At 37.6% G+C, this 15501-nt stretch overlaps 1 protein-coding gene across 1 annotated transcript in view; it reads right to left on the bottom strand.

The window, feature by feature from the left end:
- LOC135467369 (condensin-2 complex subunit D3-L-like) overlaps positions 1-15501 on the bottom strand; it is a 31142-nt gene that overhangs the window by 13888 nt on the left and 1753 nt on the right. Inside the window, 25 exon segments of the mRNA XM_064745141.1 lie at positions 306-414; positions 833-909; positions 1141-1230; positions 1726-1825; positions 2305-2407; positions 2535-2609; positions 3270-3383; positions 4506-4621; positions 5326-5459; positions 5833-5997; positions 6370-6533; positions 7858-7945; positions 8208-8277; positions 8614-8700; positions 9053-9164; positions 9577-9695; positions 10485-10541; positions 11049-11091; positions 11792-11916; positions 12312-12401; positions 12832-12938; positions 13225-13302; positions 14236-14311; positions 14613-14698; positions 15212-15376. Coding sequence (XP_064601211.1) covers positions 306-414; positions 833-909; positions 1141-1230; positions 1726-1825; positions 2305-2407; positions 2535-2609; positions 3270-3383; positions 4506-4621; positions 5326-5459; positions 5833-5997; positions 6370-6533; positions 7858-7945; positions 8208-8277; positions 8614-8700; positions 9053-9164; positions 9577-9695; positions 10485-10541; positions 11049-11091; positions 11792-11916; positions 12312-12401; positions 12832-12938; positions 13225-13302; positions 14236-14311; positions 14613-14698; positions 15212-15376 — 2550 coding nt within the window.

The following is a 15501-nucleotide window of genomic DNA, read 5'->3' as shown; positions in this document are numbered from 1 at the left end:
CTTCACCCCAAAAATGCCTGGTTTAGCAGTGGTGTTGGAAGCAATACGGCTGGTATGGTATCAAAAGTAAACTGTAGACTGTTGATCACACAAAACAACAATGGATCTGCATTAAGAATAAAACTCTGTAAAGCGATTACAGAGTATCTCTAACCATCTAGCATCCCAAAGCCTTTTGAACTGGGACAGCCGACCGATAGACATACCACTTTCAAACTGCTTCCGATGCAATCTTCAAGCTTTGCAATAACTTAATGTTTAGTTTTCTGTTCATTTAAGAGAAGTTGTCAGGCGAGATGACATACCTTGGTTCTCATCCAGGATCAGATCAGACAGGTAAGTATCAGAAGCAAACAGCAGCTCTGTACACCACTTCTCCTTCTCACTCACACTTTCCCCTTCACTGTCACACAGCTGAAAGCACAGAATAGACATATTGCAGGACATTTTCATGAGCTGTTGTTTCAGTAAATCTAAAAAGATTTTAACTGCCTGTCTGTGCAAATATACTTTTCTTTCAATTTACTTCTGCAGTCAGCAAATGTGACTTTTTCTTAAATATTACAAAAATATTCAGAAACAAAATCCTTAAACCAAATAAATTAAATGATTATTTTCGCATACAGATCTATGAGAAAAGAACAAAATCAAACAAATCTATCAAAACAGTTGATTTCCTTGTTTGATTTTTAAAGTTTGAGGGTCATCTACTGGATCCACTTTGTTCCTTATACAACACTTGACAAAGCCATAGCTGAAAAAGCATGTGAGGAAGGGTTAGTGATCTGAACCACAGACAGCACAGGCAGAGCTGGGACAAACTGTAAATTACCTTACAAAGAGTAGAGACAGTTACAGCCACTAGCTCAGGAGGGAACTGAAATGCAAGCAACTTTGCTTTCAGATCATCTGCAATGAAAATATAGACTCTGTGAAAAGACAAGCAAGCCAATTTTCAAAATAAAATGTTTGAATTTAAAGCCCTCTACCGATTGAATGATTCATATAACTATATTAAACTGTAAGCTGAACAGAGGTAAATCTCCCTGCAGTGCATTAAATATTACACCCTTGCCTCCTCCTCCTCCTCACACACATGCAAATACACACACACACTTGAAATCTCTCTGCTTTACCTACCTATAAGCTCTGTTCTGTCATCTTTCGTGAGTTGTGGTGCAATGTAACCTAGGACAGTGAGGACCCTTTGACAGGTACTGTACTGCGAAGCTAAAAACACAGACATATGAGATGGAACAAAGTTTAGAGCTTACTACAAGGTTTTATTCACACATGAATGGTTAAGAAACTAAGGTGCTATGGTCAAAAACTATTCAACAACAAATCCCAGTAAACAATACTAAAGCATACAATATACACATACATGAAGCAAATATTGTTTTCACAGGATGGTAAAGCCATAACTGTTTTCATCAGAGAAAAAAATATATATATAAATAAAAAATCGTTGCATTATTCTCTGTTTTTACACAAGTTCATGGAACAACATAACCTGCACAGCAAATACTAATTTTTAAGATTTGCATATCCTGCTGTGCTCTATAACTTAACTTGCTTATTTTACTGATGATCTAAGTCATTTGTTCATCATGAGATGGAGGTCAGCCTTATGGTCGGAGAAAATCAGGGCAATAAAAACTGTTAAAACTCACATGTAAGACAATGTGAAATTAAAAAGGTAATGTTACATGAAAAGTTATCTACCCTCACAAACACGGGCCTTTTTCTTCCAGTAGTCCAGGACAAAATCGTGGTTGAACTTGGTACAGGATGGAGCTATCTCTGCCAGCAGAAGCCACGCTCCCTGAAACCACAAAACATGCATGACCAAATGCATGGAGGCATGCTTCTAAAAACAAGGTTAAAATCTCATCTTGTTTTTTATTGTTCCGTACATGCTGTGTGACACAGTGGGGCAAAGCCTCTTTGTTGTATATCCACACCATCCCTATATGATCAGACTGGGAACGTGTCTTTAATGATCGGACCGTATTACTATGAGATAATATAGAGAAAGTGACATAAGGTTTGGGTGCTGTCAAAGCCAAGAGGGAGAAAAAAAAAAATGGTAGAAAACTAACAATTATACACAATGGGGAAAAACATCCATATTCTGTTAAGATGTATATCACCTTTGTCTGCATACTGCTAATATCATGTAGGCCTTTTTTTCTGTGATTCCATTTTGTAATCATTTATTCGAATAACCTAATCCAAAGCATTACACAGGGACATATTATGCAGAGTTAAGTCTGTGCACAGCTATGTATGTAATATACATACTGCATCATTCTCTTGGTTGATGTGAGTCTTGAGAGAGTTGATCATGCTAGACTTAATCTTTCCTTCACGACTCCAGTGCTGACAGGCTTTCTGTAGGAACCTCCTGAGGGAAACAAACAGTGTATACATATATATGTATATCAACTGGTAGAACATGTATCATAAATCGATCCAATTACAAAATCATTCTTTAAACAATTATTGACAAAAAGATATGATTCAGCAATTACCTGAGCTCCACCCCAGAATCACCAGCAATGATGTCCAACAAGTCCCACACCAAGCCATAGTCAGCTGAACTGGTCCTGGAAGATACACAGGCATGTAATTCATGAAGAGAGACAGGCTCACAGTGTGTTGGGTGGACAGGTCTCTTCTACATGGTAAGTTACACAACAATGTTTTACATACAACCCAAGGCCATGTAGGCGTTGTGTATGAGTAGGACTTTGTTGTCTTCCTTGATGGCTAGAGATGGCAGATGGCTCAGGATCCCAGTGCACCTTTTGTTTGGATTGTAAATTTTGTTTACAGCCATATTTTCAGTTCCATTATCCAACAAACTGTATAAGTGTTATATTTTAGACATAATTATCTTCTTACATTAATCCTTATGAAATCCAGGTTTTGTAATTCCCCCATCATCAACACCAGACCTTAACCTTTAATCTTTCGTACTGAGGAAGTGTCAGGGGGACGTTACAAGATACAACGGCAATTTTAAGTTAAACTTCACAGATTTAGACATAATTTAAATAATAATTCACAAATCAAAAGCAGAAAAACAAGTCACTTTCTTATACAGAAAATGCATTTGGGGTTCATTTGATTTTAATATCTGTAGTCTTTGTAGCCCAAGTAACAGGTACAATAGTTTGAGAAAAAAATGTTTTGAGCTTCCATACCATTATGACAACCAACTGCTATGGTATGTCATCTCTCTGAGACAAAAATGCAGGTTATACCTGTGAAAGGGGACAACGTTATGGAGCACCAGTTCTTCCAGGGTCTCCAGACAGCGTTCCTGGGCACTAGTCTCTCTGTCCATCACCATGGGTAACACACCGTCCAGCCAGGCACTGACAACACAGCACATTCACCAGGGTTTGTCACAGGAGTCCATACTGTCACCATTATAGGGCGATGGCAAACTAAGACTGGTTCTATCCAAGTCTTATGTTGCAGCAATTATGTGTATATTTATCTTTTATTTATTTTGTTTAAAATAATTAAACCAAGAAATCACAAAATACTGTATTTCACCTAGTCTGGTACATAAACATGCACTTACAGAAGAACATAAAGGCTTTAAAATGATACTTTTCAAGTCAACACTTAAGTTTTTCTGAAAAGAAACTAATCAAATTAAATTTAAAGAAAAAAAGAAATACAGTAATCACCTTATAAAGTAACCATACCATGTTAATTTTTTTCATACAGCAAGTGGAGGAAACTGATGAGCTATGAGTGAACCTCTGCTGTTTGGTGACAATACTGACAATGTTTCCTCCTCCACAAACACCAGAGGCGAGAGGAGTCTCAAAGATCCCACCTGAGGCTGGGATTATTCCAATACTTTTTATGTCCTGGCAACTGGAGATGTGTATTCATTCTCCAGTATAACATCCTTGATTTGACCCGTAAGTTGACATTTTGTAACATTTCTTGTTATAACACAGGTAAGGTTCACTGTATGTGTCAGAGGTAAAGTCAGTCCTGTAAATAAGAGACAGTGACTGGATACGGAAATGTATGGTGTCAGTAAACTTCATACTGGGTGATGCATCAGGGGAATCGCTTCAGCATTATTACTGATCACAAAACCAAATAAAGGGAGATAAGCAAGTAAACATTCATTTATTTGACTGGTGTTTCATGCCATATTCAAGAATATTTCACTTATATGACGGCCACCAGCAGTATGATGTGAGAAACCCACGGCCATCCGCAGGTTGTTGACAGGCCTTCGCATGCACGGTAGGAGAGGAAGCCAGCAAGAGCTGGACTTTAACTCACAGTGACCACATTGGCGAGAGGCTCCTGGGATTGCGCTGCATTGACACTAACCACAGAGGCCACCCTAGTCAACACACGCATATGGCATTGGCTGCAGGATACAGGAATATACACGTCTCCCACATGACCAGTGCTGTTCAGTGTAAAATGGGGTATTTCGTCCGATGCGGGATAAATGTAGTTACCTTTGCAGCTGTCTGTCTTGGGGCCTGATCTTAAGGAGGTCCGTGAGAGACTGCATGGCTGTGCGTCTGACAGATAGAGCAGGGTCACGACACCTGTCCTTCAGCACCTCAACGTCCTGGGTGGTACAGAAACAGCAAGGGAGAGCATCAGCAAATGACACCATTCGAAGCACAAAAAGCCCGAAAACCATACTTTTGATGCCAAAACATATGTGTCAAACTTCAGAAAAGCCTCTTCAAGTGGCTCTATAAGGTGAATGAATCAAACAGAATGAAACAAAATGTATCACCTAAAATTTAGGTGAAATATAATTATTAATCACTGGTTGCCATTCCAGTGTTACCTATGATTTATACTAATTACTCACTGGTTGCAATTCCAGTGTTACCTGTAATAATTATCACATACCGTACCCTCTCAATAATAAGGGATGCATTTTCAGAAACTGTATACGTTGTGCCTTGTGAGGGCTGTTGTCTTAAATAGTGAACTCTCTGTGGGGAGTAGGAATTACTGGAAGACAATCAGTGACAAAAAAAAACAAAAAAAAAACAAGCATGCATATTGATATCGTGAGTTGCCATGTACAAGCTGTCAGGAAAGCCTGGCTTTATAGGCCAGGGTAGGCATATACTCCAGCTGGGCCAGCTGGCATATCAGTATCACCCGTTGTGAGCAATTCATGGGTGAGTTCTATGATCTACCCACTTGCTTCCAGTATGTCTCAATTAGAGAGTGTCTGTAGTTATTAATAAGGTACAGCAATAATAATTTACAATAATTATAATATTTAATTACTGGTTGCCCGCGTTGTGTTACCTGTAACTTATACGCTGGACCTGCCAGTCTGATAGCATTCTCCAGGGTTTGTAATGCAGCTTTCCTCACCATAACCTTCTCATCTGAGGTGCGCCGCCGCAGCATGGAAGTCACTCCTTCAGAATCCTGTAAACCTGTACACAAACAAATATGTTAAGACTTTATCATTCATTGATTCATTCACAATTAAATAACACAGCTGTCACTCCCACATCTACACAACACTCCTACACACAAAATAAGGATTCGTTAAGCAGATACAGCATCTTGATTGAATGCCCATCATTTAGCCCACTGTGAATAAAAATGCCCACATGTTAGCATAATTATCTACATTACTAACAACAAATTGATAAGTAATATTAAATCAAATTTTCAGTGCTCCACAAAACTGAGGCTTTTTCAATTATTAACTTTGTTATTCATGTCAAATTTTGGATTACCATTGATCAAGTTGTGTAGACAACCAACAAAAAAAATGTCAAAATAAAACAAGGTGTTACGTACAAACATTAACTTGTGGAGTCTGCAGGTCAAAGAGTACAGGTGTTTCTCTTTTAGCCCCAGCAGGTGTGGGGATATTGAGAGCAGGGGTGTCCTGGGCCAGCTCTGTAGGGAGGTTCACTGCTGTCACATCACTCACTGGCTCTAGATCTGGGGCAGGCACAGGGGCTTCATTTTCCGAGAAAAGTTGGAAAAACGAAGACATTAACAATTTTGTCAATATATCATGCCAACAGAGCAATGACACTACCCATTAATTTATTTTCCCTCGACCTTCTCCATTAACTCAAGAGCCAAGGTCTTATATATTACTCAGAAATTTGCTTCTATCGGAGCTTGATTTAAGGAAGATAATCCTATCAAAAGTTATCCCGAGTGAGTGAATAATTAGGGCTTCAGCCATATTGTGGCAATTAATTTGACTGAGTACTGTGTCTGGTTCATATTGGCCAGAGATGAAATTAAATAACAAGAAGTGAAAATTGGTTGAGCACTTGTGTTAAGCCACAAACACAATAAGTGCCAGGGTGTGTGACTTACCTGTAACTTGCTGGGACCTGGCAATCTCGGGTGTGGGTACCTGGCGAGATGGTGCATTAGGGGCAACAGGTTTGGGGGTGACAATCTCCTGAACAGCACTCAGGATTTCAACACTACCCGAGGTCAGACACTGGCCGAAGGTAGCAATTGCCCTTGCTCTGACACTGTTCAATATATAAACGTATATACAGGAACAGTACAGCTGGGTAATAATCTTAAAACCCTTAAAGCTTTTTGTCTGATGGCTTTTATTCATCGCCAAGCCTTCATAACACCCAAAGGGATCCTGCTATATGTTTAGACTTTACACTTAGATTTTAGAGTTTACTTAAAATGTGTGTCCTTAATTGCCATTTTGTAAATGCGCTTCTGAGTAGTGAGGGTTCAAAGGCCACCATGACCTATTCTCCACAAGCTTGTACGAACCGCATAAAGCTGTGAGAGCTACTGGTGTGACCTTTTGGACCTCAAAACTGAACCAACTCGAGCTTGGCTGGTGAGGATCAAAAGGACAGTGTGTTCCATTTACAACAAATACTGTACCCAGCACAGAGTTGAGCGATGAAAATACTGATGTGACCTTATGACCTCAACTCGAGCTTGGCTGGTGAGGATCAAAAGGACAGTGTGTTCCATTTACAACAAATACTGTACCCAGCAAAGAGTTGAGCGATGAAAATACTGATGTGGCCTTATGGACCTCAACTCAAGCTTGGCTGGTGAGGATCAAAAGGACAGTGTGTTCCATTTTCAACAAATACTGTACCCAGCACATGGAGTTGAGTGGTGAAAATACTGATGTGACCTTACAGACCTCAACTCAAGCTCGGCTGGTTAGGATCAAAAGGACAGTGTGTTCCATTTTCAACAAATACTGTACCCAGCACATGGAGCTAAGTGATGAAAATACAGATGTGACCTAGTGAGGATCAAAAGGACAGTGTGTTCCATTTTCAACAAATACTGTACCCAGCACATGGAGCTGAGTGGTGAAAATACTGATGTGACCTTATGGACCTCCCCCATTTAACACTGTGCCAATTCAAGCTCAGCAATGAAAGAAAGTGTGGCACTGGGGCAGATTAACACAATTTCACAAAAATAATGCATTAGAACTGAACTATTTATTGCATTTGGAAGGGCCTTCATAAGTCATCACTAAGTTACTGGAAAGTAAAAGTTCCAGTCTAAACGAAAACTAGAATTTTATGCCGGCCAGATGATGTCATGGCAACAATGATGATTGCAGCTATCTTCTATTACTTAACCTATCTGAGAGATTTTCTAAAATAATGGGAAGTGTCAAAAAATCCTGCCTTACAGCTGTGGGCAAACCAGGGAGAACTGGGCTTGAGCCCAAGATCTCATTGGTCAGGTGCTAATCAACAGCAGCAAGAACATGGCTTTAGTCGAAAAGCCAACAAGGGTCCCACAAATTTATCAGCTGATTAGTAAAGTTGAATAAGAAAAACAAAATGTTGGACGTACGTGGGGCTCAAGTCAGAACATCGTGCCAGGACTATTTCTACGAGGAATCGCTGCTTGAGGACCATCAACTGGTCTTCAGGAATATCATCTGCAGAAAAAGAAGCAAAAAAACATTGGAAAGTTTGAACTGGAATCAAAAGCATCTCATTTAGTATTTGTGACATGAGTGCATGTACAAAACTAGGGCCAGAACCTTCACAAAACTGCATGAAGACTAAAGCAATAATTCTATTTTTCGTACAGTGAAACAACACAAATTACATTATGTGAGGAAACCTTTTGTATAAAGGTTAATGTAAATGTTAACAGGATCTGAATATTATTAGAGTTGGTTTCTACAACCGACTTACCGGTGGGTGGTCTCATGGGTTCTTTCAAGAGTAGCCCAATAACATCCAGGGAAAATGCACGGTAAGAATTCTGAAAACAGATTGGCATGATTTGAGAAAAGACATTACTTAAAGGGGTTCACAATGAAAGCATGAAGATATGGCAACAGCATCTCAAGAACATTAGTTGTTCTCTATATGAAAGAATAAGTGTACAACTCAGCTACAAGAGTGAAAAATGATTGTATGATTTTAGTAGAAAAACAAAATGAGGTTAACCTTACTTTCTAACAAAATATACATCTCACAATGAACCTAACTTAACTTTAGATTTGTCATTTCGTTTATATATCTGGCTTCAATATACTGTCAAAGACTAATAGATTCTACGGATCAATGCTGTAAGCATACATGTATATTTAAATACCTTTCCGTTTCTTGAAAACTTTGAAATCCATTCCAACATTGTAACATAATGTTTTCCAGACAATTCTTTCAGAATTTTAACAACTGACTGAAAAAAGAGAAGATAATCATGGTTCTTCATTTCATTAATGCAATAATGAAGGTTGCAAAACAACATCAAACAATGACTCGCTAATTCTAACCTAACTATACGAGATGGATGATCGGAGAGCAAACAGAAGACAAATTACATTACATGCATCAGCTAAAAGTTTCTTTATTTATCAAAACATCTGGCTTAAAAATATGGTTTAATTTTAACTTATTCTTAATGGTTTTATTTGCCAAAAAAATGAAATAATATTATCACACATCTGACGCAATGTTCACAGTTTTGGTTGAATGCAGAGTTACCAAAATAAACAAAAGTGTTAGGTATGTGACATTTACAAGCAGTGTACCTGAGCTACGTTGGTTCTGTATTCTGCTTTATCAGGGACCTTGGCACACATATGCTGGAGGAGAATTCTCACCACAGATACAACAGACTCATCTGCCCCTTTTAGGAGAAAACTGGAGAGTAAATGGAATTAAGGAGTGACAACATGAATTAATGTGAAAGTGAAAGTAATTTTATGCATGCTGATTCGAGTTTTCCTAATGATTATTTAACTTTAACAAAAACAATAATGTATCTGGGTAGAAAATGTGGAGAAAGAATGCTGTATTTTAACCCTTTTTCTGCACTAGGATATCAACCTTCCTTCCAAACAAACCTCTATATGCTTGCATAAAATGAATAGTACTCTCAGAATCATCTAATACTTAATGAGAAACTCAAGTCAAGGTCAAAGTTTTCAGTAAAACATAAACCGATATTAAATGCTGAAAGAAAACCTTCAACCTAACTTCAGCTGAATCTGGAGAAATGATAGCTCTATCAATGATATCAACTGACAGTGATGAAAACTACTATGGAGATTACCACACAAAATTCATGGCATGGTCCTTGCAGAGGAGCACTGATCTTGGGATAGCCTGAGCTGCCACGCCCTTGTTTTCACCGATCAGCATGAGAATTCGGGGCAGCAGATGTTTGAACACCTGCACAAAGAAATAATCAACTTCCTTCATTTGTACTCATACTTTACAAATAAGCAGATATTTTTGGGCCATCCAAAAAGTATATAGGCGTCCAAGATTTTATTTATTTATTTATTTCATTGGTGTTTTACGTCGTACTCAAGAATATTTCACTTATACAACAGCGGCCAGCATTATGGTGGGAGGAAATCGGGCATCACTGAGGGGAAACCCATGACCATCCGCAGGTTGCTGGAAGACCTTCCCACGTACGGCCGGAGAGGAAGCCAGCATGAGCTGGACTTGAACTTATAGCGACCGCATTGGGGAGAGGCTCCTGGGTCATTATGCTGCGCTAGCACGCTAACCAACTGAGCCACTGAGGCCCCCGGCGTCAAGAGGGAGGGCGTGTGCATTACATGGGTATATGGGTTGGGATCAAATGAATATGTATGCCAAAAAAAAAAAAAAATTGTGACAAAAGATATGTACTTGTAGGCAGGGAAGAGAATCTTTTCCATCAAATTTAGCTAAGATTAATTTTTACTGAGTAAAAAGCTTAGTTCTCGCTATTCTGGTGGAAGATTAGACAATTTGAAAATCCTGATTCCCTTTAAAATCAGCTGAAAATTTTCATCTCTGTGTAAATGATGGACACCACAATAAAGTACACATCAGCAGCATTTTAGGCTGAATACACATGTGCAAAGAGTTATAAACACAAGATGATGTGTTCTGAAAAGTTCTCACAACACCATTAACTGCTTTGAGCAAACCTTGTTTCTCATTAGCAGACAAATCCATACTTACACTGGTGGTAAGGGCAACCACTTCTCCATGGGCTGGGGATAACAGCTTCATTAAACCCTATTCAGAGAAAAAGAGAATCAGGCTCAGCGATAGTCTTAAAGCGAACATAAAGTGCGCCACTAAAGCTGAATTAATTAATAAAGTAGAATTCCAGAAATGTTCTAAAAAATATTTTAAAAGTCCTACACCGCTTATCAACAAAATAAATAGCAAACAATCATCACCTCAGGTTTTTCAACGCTAGTGATTGGCAAAGTTCATAGGGGCTACTACAACATAGCTACGCGAAGAGAATTGTTCATCACTGCCATATCCCCACAGCTGAACTTCATCTTCTCAAAACTTTACAGCATTTTTTACATAGTTTTCTGTGATAACTGCAGCTTAAATCATTTTGTCTATGTATATGTAGCGGCAGACTATATGTTCACTTTAACATGTAGTTCATGCCATAGTTGGAATCATTACAAAGTTATGACATATAGCACCAATATTATGTACATAATTTGGGGAGTAATAAAACCAGGGTATTACACTATACAGAAGACATGATGAAATGGGTACCTTGTAAGACAGACCAGACACTGGCATTCCAGATAGATTGGTTCTACAACATATATACCATGTACATATATAATATGAATACTAAAATGTCAAGCTAAAAATTAACTATTTTTCTAGCTCCATCAATATGTACTTCAATTGTTTAGATCCATGTGTAAGGCTCTGGTTCTAATATATTCTCTCCACAACACGGCAGAAATAGTGCCAATGTGGCGTTAGACCCAAATCACTCATTTATTGTATATGTCAATTTATGAATGATAGACAAGTGGGCTCAATCAGCATACTTTTACAACATATGAAGTGTGGAAATACATGGTGATTATCATTTGTTATGGGTTGAAATGGTGCATTAAAATCACAAGTAAATTAAGACTGTTTTGGACAGTGGATAAACCTATCCTGTGTAGAAGCCTGACCTGAGATATTGTTACTGTAATTTTTTACCCTCTTCCTCTGTTTGCATAATGTTTATTCAAACATATTGTTCTGTGTTGACTGATAAAATTATACTTTTTGTGAAGCCCTGAAACTGGACAATCCAGCCAAAGTACATTTGTCTCTAAAATCAAATTAAAAATGTGCATAAATTATACAAAAATTGATCTTTCATCAGAGAAAAGGTTGAGGAATAAATATGTTTATTTATTTATTTGACTGGAGTTTATTCCCTTCTCAAGAATATTTCATTTGTATGAGGGTGGTGATTTTGTTATTTTGGAAAAATCACACTTGCCGTTTACCTTTCAAAATCACCATCAAACAGCTCTGGGTCGACATTTGTCAGCTCTGATAAAACTGATACAGCGTAATGGCTGGATGAATCAGACTGATTCAATGAGAAATTCTCCAGCAGTTGAATAAAATCCTGGGAAATAATCAGTAAACAAAGAATACATTCTTTTCCAAAGGAATAACTACATGAACATAGAGACAAAGAAATACACATTTTCACTTTAAATCTGTTCATTCATTTTCTTTCCAGCATTTCTTAAAATAATGTAAATCATATAAAGCTTCATCCATGACTAAGTTAAGCACTTAGCCTGATTCTCAGAGTTCTACTGATTTTACGAAGCCGCTTTGAGGTTTGTGTGAATAGTAGGATGATACCCCACTGGAAATATCTATCTGAAGTTCCAGTATCTACACTAATATTTTATGATCTTTATTTCCCCCAAAAGTCAAGTTTTGTTTAGGACAAACATTATCTTTTGCTGTATGAAAACCTTTAAATGGTTTCTCATGTCAGTGTTTCAGCACCTTGAGGAGGGATAGAATGGCCTTCTTGATGCGGCTGATTTCAGCTCCAGTAAGAGCATCTCCTTCTTCATCCTCATCACTAAACTCCACCTAAACAAAATGTCATAGTTCACAAGTGAAGCAAAATGAACCGATATGCATGGCCAGCAAGTCAAACATTGTACTTCAACATTAACAGATGCCAACAATAATCATTTGCACTTTTTTGGCAAACAATGACAGAATTGGTATTAAAAATAATTACTCATTTAAGCCTTCACTCAAAAGTTGTTTGTTGCAGGTAACAAGCCGTTGTTCTTAAAGCTGGGTAGGTCAGTCAGGAGTTTTTCTTTCTTTTTGTCCTGTAGAGTTAACTTAGGATCAGTTACTTTTGCTCAGCCTGGGTTGCCGGCAAGATGACAGAAGAGGGTGATTATGTTTTGACACTCAAAATCTCTGCAACTTAAAAGCAGGGTTACTACATGGTTGTCAGCTTTTTAACAGGAGAATCTGTGCTTAATGCTTTGCCATGCAGGCTTACCACAGGGTCATGAGTGATTGTGGATCGTTTTGCCCTCTTCCCACGGCCCTCCTTACTGCTTAGCTGGGAACTGGAGATGTTAGCCTGGCGTTTCCTCTGACCAGAACCTACAATACAGCACACTCAACAAATCCAGAGAAACTGAGTTCTCTGACAATAAGGTAAGCATACAGAATATCTGAGGTTTTTTCACAGCTGACATTATAGTATACTTCGTAATAAAACAATCAAGTTGAGGTTTTTATACACTAAAATTTTCATTTCATAAGCATGGAATTTCTTTTTACATATTTGGAAAAAATCAACTGAATTTATATAAAGCAAACCTCAATTACATAACATTAACTGATAATAATAATAATAGAAATAATGTGCTATTCACAAAGGTCTTACTGAGACTAGTCCAGGATTTCAGCATATCCATGCCTCTTTGAAACAGCATTGGGTGGAACAGCTTAAAAGCACCACTACCTTCAAACAAAGAGCGCATGAGTATGTAAGGAAGAATAGCACCGTTGAACCAATTTATATTCTATAACTTTGGCATGAATACAACAAAACATATAGGGTTCTTGTTGGCTTGTCAATTGCAGTCAACAAGCAAATATATAATGAAAAGAAATAGAAGTTATATAAGCTAGAGGAAAAGTTTACTGTCAGATGAAAAAATCACTCTGCATTAATTTCATAAAACAGTTTCTGTCAAACCAAATTTTATGGATAATCTATTGGTAATCTTTCTTAAATTTAGAGATACTGAAAGTTTAGTGGCAATATACACAGGGATTTTTAGTAGTCCAAATAATACAAACCAAATTTCAGAAATGAAACATTCCCATAACATTCTCATTGTGATATTGTGGCTTTCATGTATGCAAGAAGAAAACAAACACCTCAATACACGCTGTATTGACTGAGATACCAACCCTGTCTAGTGGTATTTCAAAAAGTACTGCACGTATTATGGTAAGGTTTTACATACATGTAAGCACAACAGTATAAAGGGGGTGTTCCAAGGTTGATGCTCCGTTTGGGGTAGCATCAACTTAAGTTTTGCATTATCTCGTTAATGTAAAAATTTAGTATCTCAAGTAACTCTATACAGCCACATCTCGCTTTCATCATGGAAAGTTTCGGCGAAATACCCAACACTGTACAATGCTATACAACAGGATGTGATTATGTCATGGTGGAACGTGACTGATATGATGAAAACAGGTTTTTAAATATTACTATTTGAAAACATACAAATCAAACTTTATCATGAAAAGCTTAAGCACTGAGTTTTTGCTATATTTGCATATACCAAACCTTATGACTTATGAGGAAAAAACTCCAACTGAACATTACAATTTCTCAAAATACTTTGCCTTACTTCGCACTGAAAAAATCTTTAAAGCTTACCTGGAACAGTTACCAGCTTGAAGTAATTTGAAGCTGCCAGTAACCCTGCTTCTCGCTGATGACTGTTTGCCTCCCTCTGAAAAAAATAAAATAGATAAAATGAGCCCATTTTAGCAGGGAAAAAAAATGACTCTACTTGTGCACCCCCTTCTCCCAAAATTTAACAAGGTTGAACTGGTTCAATTTGGCCAAAATTATATTTTTTTATTGATTTTTTGTTCTGTTTATTTGGGTTAATTGTAGCATCAATTCTTAAAAATTTCATTTTGTGCACCATTATGCTGTATGTGGTCTTGACTTGATAGTATTAACATTGACATGTAACACAAGCAAAAAAACCATGATGAATGAGAATGATATGAAGGTAGATGTCTGACCCTATGTCCAACTTCCATCAGATAGGCCAGAAAAGCAGTGAAACTCTTGTAAGACAGGTCATTCTCCACCAAGACAGTCCAGAAGCCTGATTGTAATGAAACACACAATTTTTAAATTACTGCTGTAATAAGACCAAACACTTTTTGTGAAGATTTGATTTAAAGATAACTTTTTTTTGCATTTAACTCAGAATAACATTTCCATACACGTTAAAGGAAAACAAAAAGTTACAAGATAGCACAGACGATCTGATCTTAAAAAAAAAAATTTAACACACTAATAGGCGATATACGAATAGAAGTGTAACCCAAGTACCCAGCCCTCAAGATATACCCTCACCTTGATTTACTTATAAGACTCATATGTTATGCCGTACCCATGAACATTTCTCTCATATGATGCGGCCCTCCACCCTGAGTACAACAAACTACAATGCAGTACTTCCATGCACATATACATGTACATACTCAACCCAAGCTATACAAAAAAAAAGTCACCATAACTCCGACTTTCCCTGATCATCACAATGCCTCCTCTTATATGTTCAAAAGAAAGTTATTGTGATGTGGCATTTTATCTTCTCTAGCTGTTTCCATACCTTCTTCTCTGCTGCCCTTTTTCTCACGAATCCATGTGTCAAAAACACTGCAAACTTTGTGCAAACTCTCAATGTAGTAGTCATTTTCACCCAAGTCGCTCTCTAGTTCCAGACTAAGAGGATCAATGTCTGTGAAATCTTTTTCCCATGCACTTTTCACCCACTCTGTCAAGAGAGATAATGAAAGAAAAAAAAATAAAGCACAATTTCCCTCATTAGGTACACTTATGTACCATGTCAGTCATAATTTAATTTTTTGTATCAAAGTTATTAATGATGTCTCAGTAAAA

This window comes from Liolophura sinensis, chromosome 6, assembly GCF_032854445.1.
Source record: "Liolophura sinensis isolate JHLJ2023 chromosome 6, CUHK_Ljap_v2, whole genome shotgun sequence".
Taxonomy (NCBI): Eukaryota; Metazoa; Mollusca; class Polyplacophora; order Chitonida; family Chitonidae; genus Liolophura; species Liolophura sinensis.
This window is presented reverse-complemented; position numbering and strand designations above follow the sequence as displayed.